At 43.7% G+C, this 14,287-nt stretch overlaps 3 protein-coding genes across 14 annotated transcripts in view; 2 read left to right on the forward strand and 1 right to left on the reverse strand.

Annotated features, from left to right (window-relative positions):
* Positions 1 to 3,185, forward strand: part of RHPN2 (rhophilin Rho GTPase binding protein 2) — a 58,921-nt gene extending 55,736 nt beyond the window's left edge. Inside the window, exon 15 of the mRNA XM_060650911.3 lies at positions 1,814 to 3,185. Coding sequence (XP_060506894.1) covers positions 1,814 to 2,074 — 261 coding nt within the window. The 3' untranslated portion in view covers positions 2,075 to 3,185. The remainder of the gene's footprint in view (positions 1 to 1,813) is intronic.
* FAAP24 (FA core complex associated protein 24) lies at positions 3,015 to 11,382 on the reverse strand. 5 transcript variants are annotated; one of them, XM_060650914.3, is made up of 5 exons: positions 11,281 to 11,368; positions 10,845 to 10,963; positions 10,591 to 10,730; positions 10,253 to 10,405; positions 3,015 to 4,547 (listed from the first exon to the last, which is right to left on the reverse strand). In XM_060650914.3, exons 2-5 carry the CDS (start codon positions 10,948 to 10,950, stop codon positions 4,299 to 4,301), a joined length of 648 nt encoding a protein of 215 aa, XP_060506897.1. In that variant the 5' UTR covers positions 10,951 to 10,963; positions 11,281 to 11,368; the 3' UTR covers positions 3,015 to 4,298. The 5 variants fall into 5 exon arrangements, with proteins under 5 accessions (XP_060506897.1, XP_060506896.1, XP_060506895.1 ...); XM_060650913.3 differs by having other exon boundaries at positions 11,185 to 11,338; XM_060650912.3 differs by having other exon boundaries at positions 11,168 to 11,337.
* A 98-nt stretch (positions 11,383 to 11,480) lies between these two features.
* Positions 11,481 to 14,287, forward strand: part of CEP89 (centrosomal protein 89) — a 69,601-nt gene continuing 66,794 nt past the window's right edge. For 2 of the 8 annotated variants that reach the window (XR_009615412.3, XR_009615413.3), the window contains exons 1-2: positions 11,481 to 11,720; positions 14,049 to 14,155. Coding sequence is in view for 5 of the 8 variants with exons in the window: in XM_060650910.3 (XP_060506893.1) it covers positions 11,682 to 11,720; positions 14,049 to 14,155 (146 nt within the window). In the remaining 3 variants the exon portion in view is untranslated. The remainder of the gene's footprint in view (positions 11,721 to 14,048; positions 14,156 to 14,287) is intronic. The other 6 variants (XM_060650910.3, XM_060650905.3, XM_060650907.3 and 3 more) reach the window with 6 other exon arrangements.

Below are 14,287 nucleotides of genomic sequence, written 5' to 3' on the forward strand. Positions count from 1 at the left end.
CAGGAGTGCAGGAAGGAAGGCACACCCAGAGGGCGGGGGAGATCCAGGCGCACAGAACTGGTCTTCAGGGGCAGATGCTATTAAGGTAACGCAGTATCAGGAGGACGTGTGTGGGGCGTCAGGAGACCTCCAGAAGGAATGAAATTGGTAGAATAATGTGCTAGGGATTGAGGTGCCCAGTAGGGGTTTGGGGTCAGGGTTAGAACGCCAAGGGATGCCAGCTGGCTCGGTGGCTGTTCCCCAGTAACATGCAGCCATTTGAGTGCAGGCCTGGGGGGAGGCAGAGGGTAGAGTTTCACTAGACTTGGCATTTGTTGGTTGAACTATGGCAGAGGAGAGGGAGTCTGTAAGGCAGTGGTTGTAAAGATGGATAATGGAGTCTAAGCAGGTTAAAGTTGAAAAATGTTTGCGAGCATCACATCTACATCCAGGACGGTTTGTTATTGGTTTTCATTAAAAACAGTGTGTAGTGTGTATGTCTTGTAGAGTATGGAGGGATTAAATGGCAGTTTTATAGAAAAGAGGTATCTTCATCCAAAGGAGCCAGACTCCAGAGTGAATACCCTTCTTTATCGTCCCATCTCTCAAATCCCGATTTCTATTATGAACAGTGTACCCCACCACTTTAGATATGTTGTATGTATATTTAAAGGCCTGATCCCAGTGCCTGGAACATAGTAGATGTTCAGTAAACACTTGAACTTAGCAACCTCAATGTCAGGCGGACCTTCGAAGCAGGTGATAACCCGCATGGAAGGTTACAGAAAGCAAGGATCTTCAGATGTCTTAAGTGAGCCCTGCGCAATCTTTTAAAAGTTGATAGTAGTGCTTCTGGGTACAGAGTTTCAACTGGGGAAGATGAAAGCGTTCTGGAGACGGTTGGTGGGGATGGCTGAACAACCGTGTGAATGTGCTCCGTGCCACCAAACTGTACCCTTTAATGTGGTTAAAATGGTCAGTTTTCTGTTATGTATATTTATTTCATCCGTTTAAAAGATAGGGGGTAAAGCTAATTAGCATCTTCACCATGGATTCTAGATGGTCAAGAGAACGGAGTTGATTTACACTGGCTAGCCTGGACTGAAGTCCAGTGTTCATTAGGTGAAGAAAGCAAGAGGCAGACCGGTGGGTCACGTATTCCTTTTAAGGAAGGACAATGGTCACTAGTATGTGCACACAATACCTGTATATGAACATTATCTCTAAAAGAGTAACAGAAATAGTGGTTACTTCAGGGGAGAGGCCTGGAAGCCAAGGTAGGAGGGATACCTTCTGTTCGGTATATACATTTCCATATTGTTGGCCATGAGCATGTATTACTTTTACAAATAGAGTAAGAACCTTAAAAAGTGAGTAGTGGTCCCTCGCCTAAATTACTACTAGTGAGTCTATTCCTTAAAAATTGTCCTTGTTTTGGGGTACCTGGGTGGCTCAGTCGGTTGAGCGTCCGACTTCAGCTCAGCTCATGATCGCACAGTTTGTGTATTCAAGCCCCGCGTCGGGCTCGGTGCTGACAGCTCAGAACCTGGAGCCTGTTTCGGATTCTGTGCCTCCTCTCTCTTTGCCCCTGCCCCACTCACGCTCTGTCTCTCTCCATCTCTCAAAAATGAATAAATGTTAAAAAACTAAAAAGAAAAAAACAATTGTTCTTGTTTTTAAGAACCTAATCCTATGTAAGTGTCAGTCACCTGGGTTTCAGAATTACATCAGCTTAATTGCCGAGAAGATGCCGTAAGAGCAGAATTTTGCCATCAATTGTTTAGCAGCTGTCTGGAGCGTTTCTAACACCATTTTTCTTCTTTCCTATGCGCAGCATAATAAGTGTGCGACGTACTCTGTGGGCATGCAGAAAACCTACTCTATGATCTGCTTAGCCATAGACGATGATGACAAAACTGATAAAACCAAGAAAATCTCGAAGAAGCTTTCTTTTTTGAGTTGGGGCACCAACAAGAACAGACAGAAGTCAGCCAGCACCTTGTGCCTCCCGTCGGTTGGGGTTGCGAGGCCTCAGGTCAAGAAGAAGCTCCCCTCGCCCTTCAGCCTTCTCAACTCGGATAGTTCTCTGTACTAACGTGAGCAAACAGAAACGTTCAGGCTCCTAACGCCAACGTCTCTGGTGCTGACCACGCCTTCCTATTTGTGCCACAATAGAAAGTGTCTCAATATTCGCAAATCTCCTTTTCTCACTGGGTAAACTTACAACTGGTAGGTCTTCGTGAATGCAAGTCACAAGAAACCTCTAGAAATTTCGGGTGGGGGGGGTCACCATATTGCTGCAAGTTATTTATTATATAAAGTATTGTAAATAGAACAGCGTTGAAAGTACGGCTATTTTTAATGGCTACAGTTACAGCTTGTTGTTACTATCTGAATTAAAGGGGGTTACCTCTGTTGCTGTCCTACTTGTCATCGTGTCCAGGCTTAGGTAACAGATCGTTCCTTAACTCAGAATTCAGATGACCCCCCCCCCCAATTAAGGCAGGTCAAGGGATTATAACGATTGACTAAGGTAATATAACTCAGAAGTGTTCCAAACAACTGCTTCCTAAGGGGAATTTGTGAATCTGAAACGACAAGATTTTATGATTATTTCTACGTAATATGAATGCTATTTCCAGATAAAGTCTAGTGCCAAATTTGTCACAACTTACTAGACAAAAACAAACCACACAATCTGGGAGCATTGTTGCTTCTGGTTTGATGTCATTAACCAGCTGCTAACACAGTAGCAGTGTTAGACGGGGATGCTATCTACAAGGTAGACGATATACTGTTTGATACTCAAAACATTTTTCTGTTTGTTTAAAGTAGGAAGTACGTAATTGTATATTTTAAGAGTCTAAGATGGGTTGGAAACATTTTATCAGGTAAAAGGTGTAAATGATCCTAGTTTAAATCTCTGTTTGACTTGTTTTTACCCGTCTATCTCTCTTGCTCACAAGTTGGATGACACCGTGATTCTAGTAAGGATTCACGGTTGACATAGTTTAAGTTCTATAGCTAAAAAAAAAAAAAAAAAAAAAAGGCATTGAAATCTATTTTTGAGAATTAATAAGAACTTAAATATTTTCTAGTGTGCAATATCAAAAGGGAAGCAACCACATTTGGGAAAGTGTATCTGTCCACTGCTGTTAGGGCCATTTTTGTATAAATATTTAAATAAACATATTCATTTGCCTGAATTAATGTTTTTTAAATTTTTTCCCACTTATATTTCACTCCTCTTTCAAACAGTTTCTACCCTAACGCACAAAACTTTCCTGTTGTTCGTCTTTTTTTTTTTTTTAATAATGACTGACACCACAAAACAGGATTTAGGGAGCTTTCAGGTTATCTCAGCATCTTTGAAAACATATGTGCATCTTTAATTGCATTTATTTTTTGAGTGGCTGATTGTACCTTTTGATCCCCACCACTAGCTCTCCTCTCTGGATGCACCTGCCCCTGCCATTTTCCATTTCCTATCTTCCCACTGTTGGGCTATACATTTGCAAACACATTCTTTACCCCTCTCATACACACTGGCTTTTTATCTTTAAAAGGGACTTCCAAACTCCAGGCTGTGTTCAGAAGGCATGCTCCGTGGCTATAAACAAACTGTGGCTACCAGGAAGGGGGAAGGAGGGTGGGAGGGAGGGGAAAGGAAGGAAAAAAAAGGCAGTACAACTGTTTGTTTACACTGGCAGCACCCTCAAAACATAGTGATATTAAGACTAGACTGGAAGAACACTGGGCCTGTCACCAGGAACAAGAGGCTTATGGTACACAGCATAGTGCTTCATTGTAGCTTTGTTTCCTTTAGAAGGTCACTTCTACCTTCTGAAACTTGATTAGACTTTTCCATGCTAGACAAGGTCAAGGTCATATGTTAAAATCTGCCCAGGCTGGCTTTTTGCTGAATTTGAGAGTCCCAATTTAAACTCTTTTAGGAAGATCCCCATGGGCTCTCTCTCTCTCTTTTTTAAAGACTTTATTTTTAAGTACTCTCTATATCCAACGTGGGACTCGAACTCACAACCCTGAGATCAGGATTGGCATGCTCTACCCGTGAGCCAGCCAGGTGCCCCCCAGTGGGCCGTCTTTCACTAGCAGGATGAGAGCCGGGCTACCTAGAGCCCACTAACTCCACTCTCTTAAACGCCTGAACCCAGAGAACAGGGCAGGGCAACTGGCAGCTTCCATTCAGGCCTCACCTCATCTTTCATTAGTTGCAGTGAAAGGAGATTTCTTTGTTCTCAATTTTTAAATATGCAAAGAAAACAAGATGCTCTAGCTCCTGGCTGCGGGAAGAGCCGTCACCTGGGCTGTGTGAAGAAGGCATGAATGTGCTGTGCCACTGCCTGTCCAACCACTGGCTCCAGTTCTCTGATGGAAGCATTACTGAGTTGCTGGATACTTGGGAACTTCTGAAGCAGAAGAGGGGCTTTAACTTTTCCAACTCCTGGGATCTGCTGCACAGTTCGAAGGAGGGATAGCTCAGGCATCAGAGTCCGTTTCTTACTGAGGAAAGGGTTCTTACTGGGCTCTTTGGTTTGTTCTTGAACCTAATCAGAAAGTAAAGGAAAAGCATGTGAGCACCCTCTAGAGGACTGGCAGTTCTCTTAAAGGTTGATAGAAATTTAGTTTTACTTTTTTTCCATTTGGTTCAGTTTGACTTACCACTACAAATGTTTTCATATACCACAAATCTAATTTTTCAGACATAAAAAATTATTATTTTTGCAAATTTTTTTTTTTGAGAGAGAGAAAGAACACAAGCAGGGGAGGGGACAACAAGAGAAGGGGAGAGAGAATCCCAAGCAGGGTCCACACTGCCAGCACAAAGCTTGACACGGGGCTTGAACTCATGAACCATGAGATCATGACCTGAGCTGAAATCGAGTCTGATACTTAACCGACTGAGCGACCCAGGAGCCCCAGAAAAATTACTGAAAAATAAACCATATTGAGTACACAAAGGAGTAAGAGACAAAAATTTATTAAAATTTAGACTTTCAGGGGGAGGAGCCAAGATGGCAGAACAGCATGGGAAGTTTTTTGTGTGTCTTGCGTCCATGAAATACAGCTAGACCAACACTAAACCATCCTGCACACCTAGAAAACTGATCTGAGGATTAACAGAACAATCTGCACAACCTGAACCACAGAATTCAGCAGCACTCGCTCTAAACATCAATGGACTCAATGCTCCAATCAAGACATAGGGTAACAGAATGCATAAGAAAACAAGATCCATCCCTGCTGTTTACAAGAGACCCACTTTAGACCTAAAGACACCTTCAGATTAAAAGTAAGGGGATGGAGAACTATCTATCATGCTAATGGTCAACAAAAGAAAGCCAGAGTAGCCATACTTCTATCAAGACAATCTAGACTTTCAAATAAAGACTGTATCAAGTGATGAAGAAGGGCATTATATCATAATTAAGGGGTCTATCCACCAAGAAAACCTAGCAATTGTAAACATTTATGCACCAAATGTGGAAGCACCCAAATATATAAATCAATTAATCACAAACATAATGAAACTCATCGATAGTAATACCATAATGGTAGGGTAGGAGACTTCAACACCCAACTCACAGCAATGGACAGATCATCTAATCAAAAAATCAACAAGGAACCAATGGCTTTGAGTGACACACTGGACCAGATGGACTTAACAGATATATTCAGAACATTTCATCCTAAAGCAGCAGAATATATATTCTTCTCCAGTGCACATGGAACGTTCTCCAGAATAGACCACATATACTGGGACACAAATCGGCCCTCAGCAAGTACAAAAAGATCGAGATCATACCGTGCATATTTTCAGACTACAACGCTATGAAACTTGAAATCAACCACAAGAAAAAATTTGGAAAGGTAACAAATACTGGAGACTAAAGAACATCCTACTAAAGAATGAATGGGCCAACCAAGAAGTTAAAGAGGAAATTAAAAAGTTCATGGAAGCCAGTGAAAATGATAACACCACAACCCAAAACCTCTGGGACGCAGGAAAGGCGGTCATACGAGAAAGAGCAATCCAGGCCTTTCTAAAGAAAGAAGAAAGATCTCAGATATACAACCTAACCTTATGCCTTAAAGAACTGGAAAAAGAACAGCAAATAAAACCCAAAACCAGCAGAAAACAGGAAATAATAAAGGTTAGAGCAGAAATTAATGCTATCAAAACCAAAAAAACAGTAAAACAGATCAATGAAACCAGAAGCTGGTTCTCTGAAAGAATTAACAAAATTGATAAACCACTAGCCAGTTTGATCAAAAAGAAAAAGGAAAGGACCCAAATAAAATCAAGAATGAAAGAGGAGAGATCACAACCAACACAGCAGAAATAAAAACAATAATAAGAGAATATTATGAGCAATTATATGCCAATAAAATGGGCAATCTGGAAGAAATGGACAAATTCCTAGAGACATATACACTACCAAAACTGAAACAGGAAGAAATAGAAAATTTGAACAGACCCATAACCAGGAAAGAAATTGAATTAGTAATCAAAAATCTCCCAAAAAACAAGAGTCTAGGGCCAGATGGATTCCCAGGGGAATTCTACCAAACATTTAAGAAAGAGTTAACACTTATTCTCTTGAAGCTGTTCCAAAAAATAGAAATGGAAGGAAAACTTCCAAACTCTTTCTATGAGGCCAGCATTACCTTGATTCCAAAACCAGACTGAGACCCCACTAAAAAGAACTACAGACCAATTTCCCTGATGAACATGGATGCAAAAATCCTCAACAAGATATTAGCCAACTGGATCCAACAATACATTAAAAAAATTATTCACCACGACCAACTGGGATTTATACCTGGGATGCAGGGCTGGTTCAGTATCTGCAAAACAATTCACGTGATTCATCACATCAGTAAAAGAAAGGACAAGAACCATATGATCCTCTCAATAGATGCAGAGAAAGCATCTGACGAAATACAGCATCCTTTGTTGATAAAAACCCCCAAGAAAGCAGGGATAGAAAGATCATACCTTGAGTTCATATATGAACGACCTAATGCTAATATCATCCTCAATGGGGAAAAACTGAGAACTTTCCCCCTGAGGTCAGGAACAAGACAGGGATGTCCACTCTTGCCACTGTTATTCAACATAGTATTGGAAGTCTTAGCCTCTGCAATCAGACAACACAAAGAAATAAAAGGCATCCAAATCAGCCAGGACGAGGTCAAACTTTCACTCTTCACAGATGACATGATACTCTATATGAAAAACCCAAAATTTTCCACCAAAAAACTGCTAGAACTGATTCATGAATTCAGCAAAGTTGCAGGATATATAAAATCAATGCACAGAAATCAGTTGCATTCCTATTCACCAACAATGAAGCAACAGAAAGAGAAATCAAGGAAATCGATCCCATTTACAATTGCACCAAAAACATAAAATACCTAGGAATAAATGTAGCCAAAGAGGTGAAAAATCTATACACTGAAAACTATAGAAAGCTTATGAAAGAAACTGAACAAGACACAAAAAAATGGAAAAAGATTCCATGCTCCTGGATAGGAAGAATAAATATTGTTAAAATGTCGATACTACCCAAAGCAATCTACATATTCAATGCAATCCCTATCAAAATAACACCAGCATTCTTCACAGAGCTAGAACAAACAATCCTAAAATTTGTATAGAACCAGAAAAGACCCTGAATAGCCAAAGCAATCTTGAAAAAGAAAACCGAAGTAGGAGGCATCACAATCCTGGACTTCAAGCTATACTACAAAGCTGTAATCATCAAGACAGTATGGTACTGGCACAAGAACAGACACTTGGATCAATGGAACAGAATAGTGAACCCTGATATGGACCCACAACCATATGGCCACCTAATCTTTGACAAAGCAGAATATCCAATGGAATATCCAATGGAATAAAGCTGTCTTTATTCCATTTTGTCTCTTCAGCAAGTGGTGCTGGGAAAACTGGACAGCGACATGCAGAAGAATGAACCTGGACCACTTTCTTACACCATACACAAAAATAAACTCAAATGGATGAAAGACCTCAATGTAAGACAGGAAGCCATCAAAATCCTTGAGGAGAAAGCAGGCAAAAACCTCTTTGATCTTGGCCGCAGCAACTTCTTACTCAACACGTCTCCAGAGGCAAGGGAAACAAAAGCAAAAATGAACTACTGGGACCTCATCAAAATAAAAAGTTTCCGCACAGCAAAGGAAACAATCAGCAAAACTAAAAGGCAACCGAAAGAATGGGAGAAGATACTTGCAAATGACATATCAGATACAGGGTTAGTATCCAAAATCTATAAAGAACTTATCAAACTCAACACCCAAAACACAAATAATCCAGTGAAGAAATGGGCAAAAGACATGAATAGATACTTCTCCAAAGAAGATATCCAGATGGCCAACCGACACATGAAAAAATGCTCCACATCATACATCATCAGGGAAATACAAATCAGAACCACAATGAGATACCACCTCACAGCAGTCAGAATGGCTAACATTAACAACTCGGCAACAAGAGATGTTGTTGGTGCAGCCACTCTGGAAAACAGTATGGACGTTCCTCAAAAAACTAAAAATAGAACTACCCTATGACCCAGCAATTGCACTACTAGGTATTTATCCACGGGATACAGATGTGCTGTTTCAAAGGGACACGTGCACCCCCATGTTTATAGCAGCACTATCAACAATAGCCAAAGTATGGAAAGAGCCCAAATGTCCATCAATGGATGAATGGATAAAGAAGGTGTGGTGTGTGTGTGTGTTTACACACACACACACACACACAGGAGTATTACTTGGCAATCAAAAAGAATGAAATCTTGCCATTTGCAACTACGTGGATGGAACTGGAGGGTATTATGCTAAGCGAAATTAGTCAGAGAAAGACAAATATATGACTTCACTCATAGGAGGACTTTAAGAGACCAAACAGATGAACATAAGGGAAGGGAAACAAAAGTAATCTAAAAACAGGGAGGGGGACAAAACATAAGAGACTTAAATACGGAGAACAAACAGAGGGTTCCTGGAGGGGTTGTGGGAGGGGGGATGAACTAAATGGGTAAGGCGCATTAAGGAATCTACTCCTGAAATCATTGTTGCACTATATGCTAATTTGGATGTAAATTTAAAAAAAAATTAAATTAAAAAACTTAAACTTTCAGAATGCTTAGGATAAAGCAATGAAAACATACTCTTGAGGAGCTCAAACATCTTCCTATCGTTCACTAATAAACGATTCAGGTGTATGGGATTAAATTAAAACCTAAACTGGACCTGCTTGATACAGGACCGGGAGAAATCTTGTCTGTCAAAGAAGAAACCCAGTCTTCAGTTAGCAATGGATACAGGAAGGCAGACAATAGCATCCCATCAAGGGAAGAACAATGAAGGAGGGCATGTGGCACAGATGGAAGAGGGCTCTGTGAACTACACGGGGCTGCCTACATTATTTCAATTCGGTTCTCAACCCTGGCTACACATGAAAAGGGAAATTTAAAATCAACGACACAACAAAAATTGATGCTCAGGACCCACCCTGACATTCTGATTTTTAATTGGTCTGAAGTAAGGCTCATGTATCACTGTTTTTAAACACTTTCCCAGGAGGAGTGCCTGGGTGGCTCAGTTGGTTAAATGTCTGACTTTGGCTTAGGTCATGATCTCACGTTCATGGGTTGAGCACACCCATCATGCTGTCTGCCAAAAGCTGGGAGCCTGCAGTGTCTCCCTCTCTTTCTGCCCTTCCCCTGCTTGTGCACTATCAAAAATAAATAAATGTTAAAAAAAAATTTTTTTTTTTAAGTTTCCCAGGAAATTCTTGGGCGCCTGGGTGGCTCGGTTACGCGTGGGACTTCGGCTCAGGTCATGATCTCACAGTTTGTGAGTTCAAGCCCTGCATAGGGCTCTCTGCAGTCAGCACAGAGTCCGCTTTGGATTCTGTCTCTCAAAAAATAAATAAACATTAAAAGCTTCCCAGGAAATTCTAAAGTACAGCCAAGTCGAAATAGTACAGCCAAGCTGAATAATCAGTGAGGACAATGGAGAACCAGGCTGAAAAAAAAAAAAAAAAAAAAGGATCATGTGCTTCTGGTTGCAGTTGACCAAGGGTGAATAAGGATTCCTTTAGACTGGATTGATGGATGGCAACCATAACAAGTGCGGCACCTAGAGTAAAAGATCCAGGAAGGTCAGGTGATAGTCTGTAAGGCAGCGTTCCTGCAGAGGAGTGGGAATCACTACTTACTAACTGGATAATAAGGCAGGATGCTTCCATCTGGCTGGTCACTGGAAGCAACACCATCCCAAGGTCCAGCACAGTAAACTTCTGTATGGCCGAGAAGTACTGTTCACTCATCTGCGTTTTTTCAACTATCACGATCGCTTGAAGATTACTGGACTTCAGAGGAAGAAAAAAACAGTAAACCACTGTGTAACAAAACTACCTTCGGGGTTTAAGAAAACTACCAGTCCAAGAGTGCTTGGAATGGCCAATGGTTTTATAGAAGTTATTCCAAAGGAGGGGGGCGGGGGAGGCAGGTGGAAGTCAATTTTCAATTTCAGCTTCTTCCATTCAGTACTTACGTTTCTAACCTGAACAAGCCTCTTTCTGTAGCCATTTCCTGCCACCAAATCAGCTTCGGTGACATAAAGAATGCAAGATCTGCTTGACACGTAAAAATCTACCGGTGTCAGGCCATCCTCAAAAACGATTTTAATTTTCCCTTAGAACACAGACAAGAAAAATGACTTCCGTGAGCGCTGGGCGAAAGGCGACAGTAGGTAGGACGTTTTTAAAAAGTTTAGAAGAGGGCTTTTGCACAGGGCAGCCCACCGACCTTGCATCCCCTGCAGGAGCTTCGATCCGCGCCATTTCGTGTTGGCCACAATATGCCCAAAAGGCACGTGCATGGGACCTGTGCCCTCAGGCGCGTTCCTAGCCATCGGCTGTCTCGATCTGATAAAAAAAAAAAAAAAAAAAAAAAGAACAGAAGACAGAATTTGAGCTGGCTTTCCTGCACACGGCCCCACGTTCCACTGAAAGCCGGGACCTCTTTGGCAGGAGCCCATCTGCACTGTTCTTTAAAAGACTGGATTATTTCCCAAAATCTAAAACCCAGGAGATTCCTGTCTTGGTAGCCGCCTCCCTCAGTCCCGTCACCTGCTGGGTCCTGATACCCCCGCTCCGTCTGGGTGGTGGCTCCTTAGTCCGGTCCTGGGCGGGGGCCGAGCCCAGCTAGACCCCACCTCAACCACAGCCAGAGGATCCTGCACCTTTACTTGCCACGCCCCACTTCCGGGTTCCCTTCGGCGAGCGGACCAGTTTTTCATCCTGCCCGCCCTCCGCCTCCCACGGCGTCGGATAAGCTATGGCATCAAAGATCGACATGTGATCCGACCAATAAGAGAACGGACTATGCACTGTTTCCACCCCGAGAGCATTTGAACGGGGACGACTGGTTGCCAAGAGCGACGGGTGCGGAGTAACCTTGGCTATGATTGGTCGAAGAGAAAGCAAAGCCAGTGGAGGATGACGTTGTTGCAAAGTGCATTTCGTAGAAATAGCGTCTGAGGCTAGGCCCGCGGGAGGGGCGCAAGCTCTAGGGAGCGGCCCTCGCTTGTGAAGGTATCCGCACGTCCATCCAGCCCTGGTCCGGCCCCTCCCCGCAGCAAGGATGCTCCTGGGGTTTCGCAGAGGCCGCAAGAGCCAGTTTGTAAGTAGACCCCGGGAGCTTGGAGTTAAGAGGGAACGGCTTGGGATTGGCCTGAGGTTGAAGCCAGGTAGCAGCACTAAAGGAAATGGTTTTCCTTTCGAGAAGCCCTGATTTTTTGTATTCGAAAGCATCCTCTATCCCAGGGTCGGCCTCAGTCAGACCGGAGTCGCCTTGTCTCCCTTGCAACTTTTGCTCCGGTGTCTGGGAGCACTCCTGCCGGCACAGACCTACTCTACTACTGAAAATCCCCCAATGGGAAGTCGTTCTTAAGATTCCTCCCTCCACTCCCCACCGCGCGCACCCATCAGCCAAGTTCCATAGATTCCACCCACCAAACATATCTTCTGGCTGCTGTTTCCGCCTCCACCCCGGTTTCCAGCATTTATCTGGACCGCTGCAGCAGCTTCTCGCTATTTCTCTGTTTCCAGTCTTGCTCTTCATCTAGGTCTGTTCTCCACCAGGCAGCCAGAGGCGTTCTTTTAAAACGGACATCTGATCGTGCTAACTGCCCTCCTTAAAACCCGTTGCTCCTCATCCTCCCCGCCGCTCTCCCCCCCCCCCCGCCCCCTCGTCCCCCCCGTCCCCCCTCGTCCCCCCCCCCGCCCCCCGCACGCTCCAGCCATTTCTTCTGTTCCTTCAGGCCTTTGCCTTTGCTGTTCCTTCTGCCTGGAATGCTTCCCTCCAAAACTTATCACTCTGTCAGTGTAGGCTCATACTCCCAATTTCATGCCTACCACTGCCTGATTAGTCTTTCAAGGGACCAATTTCAGTGGGTGCTCCTCGCTAGGGCACAGGTTCTCCTTAGTCACATATAAAAATTCTTAAGTGGGAACAATCCCCACTCTTACTACCAGCCCATTTTTCTAGCCTCCCCTTCTCAGAGGCTTCTGCATTTGCTGTATTCCAGGAAACTGGAGTATTTGTTATTTCTAGAACACAGCCACTAATGTCTTGCTTCTTTCCATTGTTCGTGCTGTTCCCTATTCCTAGAATACTTTTCCATCTCATTTCCCACATGTGAGAGCAATGGCCATCTTTGATGACCCAATCTAAATGCCTCTGTGATTTTCTCCCAACGGGAAGAGGTCCCCTTGCTGACCTCCAGACCTGAAGGAGCCCTTCCCTCCCTGTGCCGCCGCAGCACCAAATTTGTCTTTACCTTTCCCTTGGCACTTCCCATAATTCTCTGTTACATAATAAGTACTTGGGTGCCTTCCCTCTATACTCTATTACCTTGAGGATGAAGACAAGTTTTCTTCATTGCAGTCCTGGTGTTTCATCTCTAGTAGGTGTGAATGAATGACTAGTGCCTAGAAAGTGAAGACTGGGTTATACTCAGAAACTTCTGGGGGCGCCTTGGTGGCTCAGTTGGTTAAGTGTCCAACTCTGATTTCGGCTCAGGTCATGATCTCATGGTTCCTGAGTTCAAGCCCCACATCGGGCTCTGCACTGCCAGTGCTTGGGATTCTCTCTCTCTCCTGTCTCTCTGCCCCTACCCCACTGGCACTGTCTCTCTCTCTCTCAAAATAAATAAATAAACCTAAAAAAAAAAAAAAACCACCTTTTGAATAATTGCCAGTTGTCTAAAGCCAGATTCTCTGATTTTCATTGTGCATAGGAACTAGTTTTCATTATTCTGCATCTTTTAAAAAAATTTTTTTTATTTTATGTTTATTTTTGAGAGAGAGAGAGAGAGAGAGAGAGAGAGAGACAGAGCATGAGCAGGGGAGGGGCAGAGAGAGAGAGGGAGACACAGAATCTGAAGCAGGCTCCAGGCTCTGAGCTGTCAGCACAGAGCCTGACGTGGGGCTCGAACTCATGAATGGTGAGATTGTGACCTGAGTCAAAGTCGGATGCTCAACCGACTGAGCCACCCAGGTGCCCCCAATTATTCTGCATCTTTGAGATAAACTAAAATCTCTCTTAAGCTTCTACCAGATGTTGAGTAAGGAGGGAAGTGCTTGAGTTCCAGGGTTGATAAAGACAAGAAGATTGCCTGCTCTCAAGAAGCTTCCATTCTGCGGGGGGCAGTAAGTGAGGGACTAGAGTCATCAGGGGTCATGCTGTGAGACAAGTGGAGTTCCAGAGAATGATTTTGAGGGATTGTCAGGGAGGCCCCTCTGAGAAGGGAAAGACAAGAGGACCCCCACAATGGGCAGCTGCAGTATATTCTCTGGGTGGGCATGCTTACCTGGCCAGGTGGGTTCCTGGTGGGATTTGATCCCTGGGTGGCCAGTGCAGGTGTCTTCTCTTAGGCCCAAGGAGGGGTGGTGATGGGACCCGGGAGATCCCATACACCAGTGACCCAGCCAGGTTTCATTTGTGCAGAAACACATCATCCATGGCCTCCTACCTGCAGCCAGCATCGCACCGAAGCCAGCTGTGCCCCGCACACCTCCTCCCCGCAGTCCCAACCCTTCTCCAGAGAGACCAAGGTGAGTCTCAGGTGAGCAGGCATTGAGGTCACTCTTGTGCTCAGCTGCCAAGTGGTAGTTCCTGGAACTGTTGAAACTGGTAAGAAAATCACAAGTAGGGCCATTAGATTCATGTCCTTCAAAGTGTTTATC

Source organism: Panthera onca, chromosome E2 (assembly GCF_046562875.1).
Source record: "Panthera onca isolate mPanOnc1 chromosome E2, mPanOnc1 haplotype 2, whole genome shotgun sequence".
Classification (NCBI taxonomy): Eukaryota; Metazoa; Chordata; class Mammalia; order Carnivora; family Felidae; genus Panthera; species Panthera onca.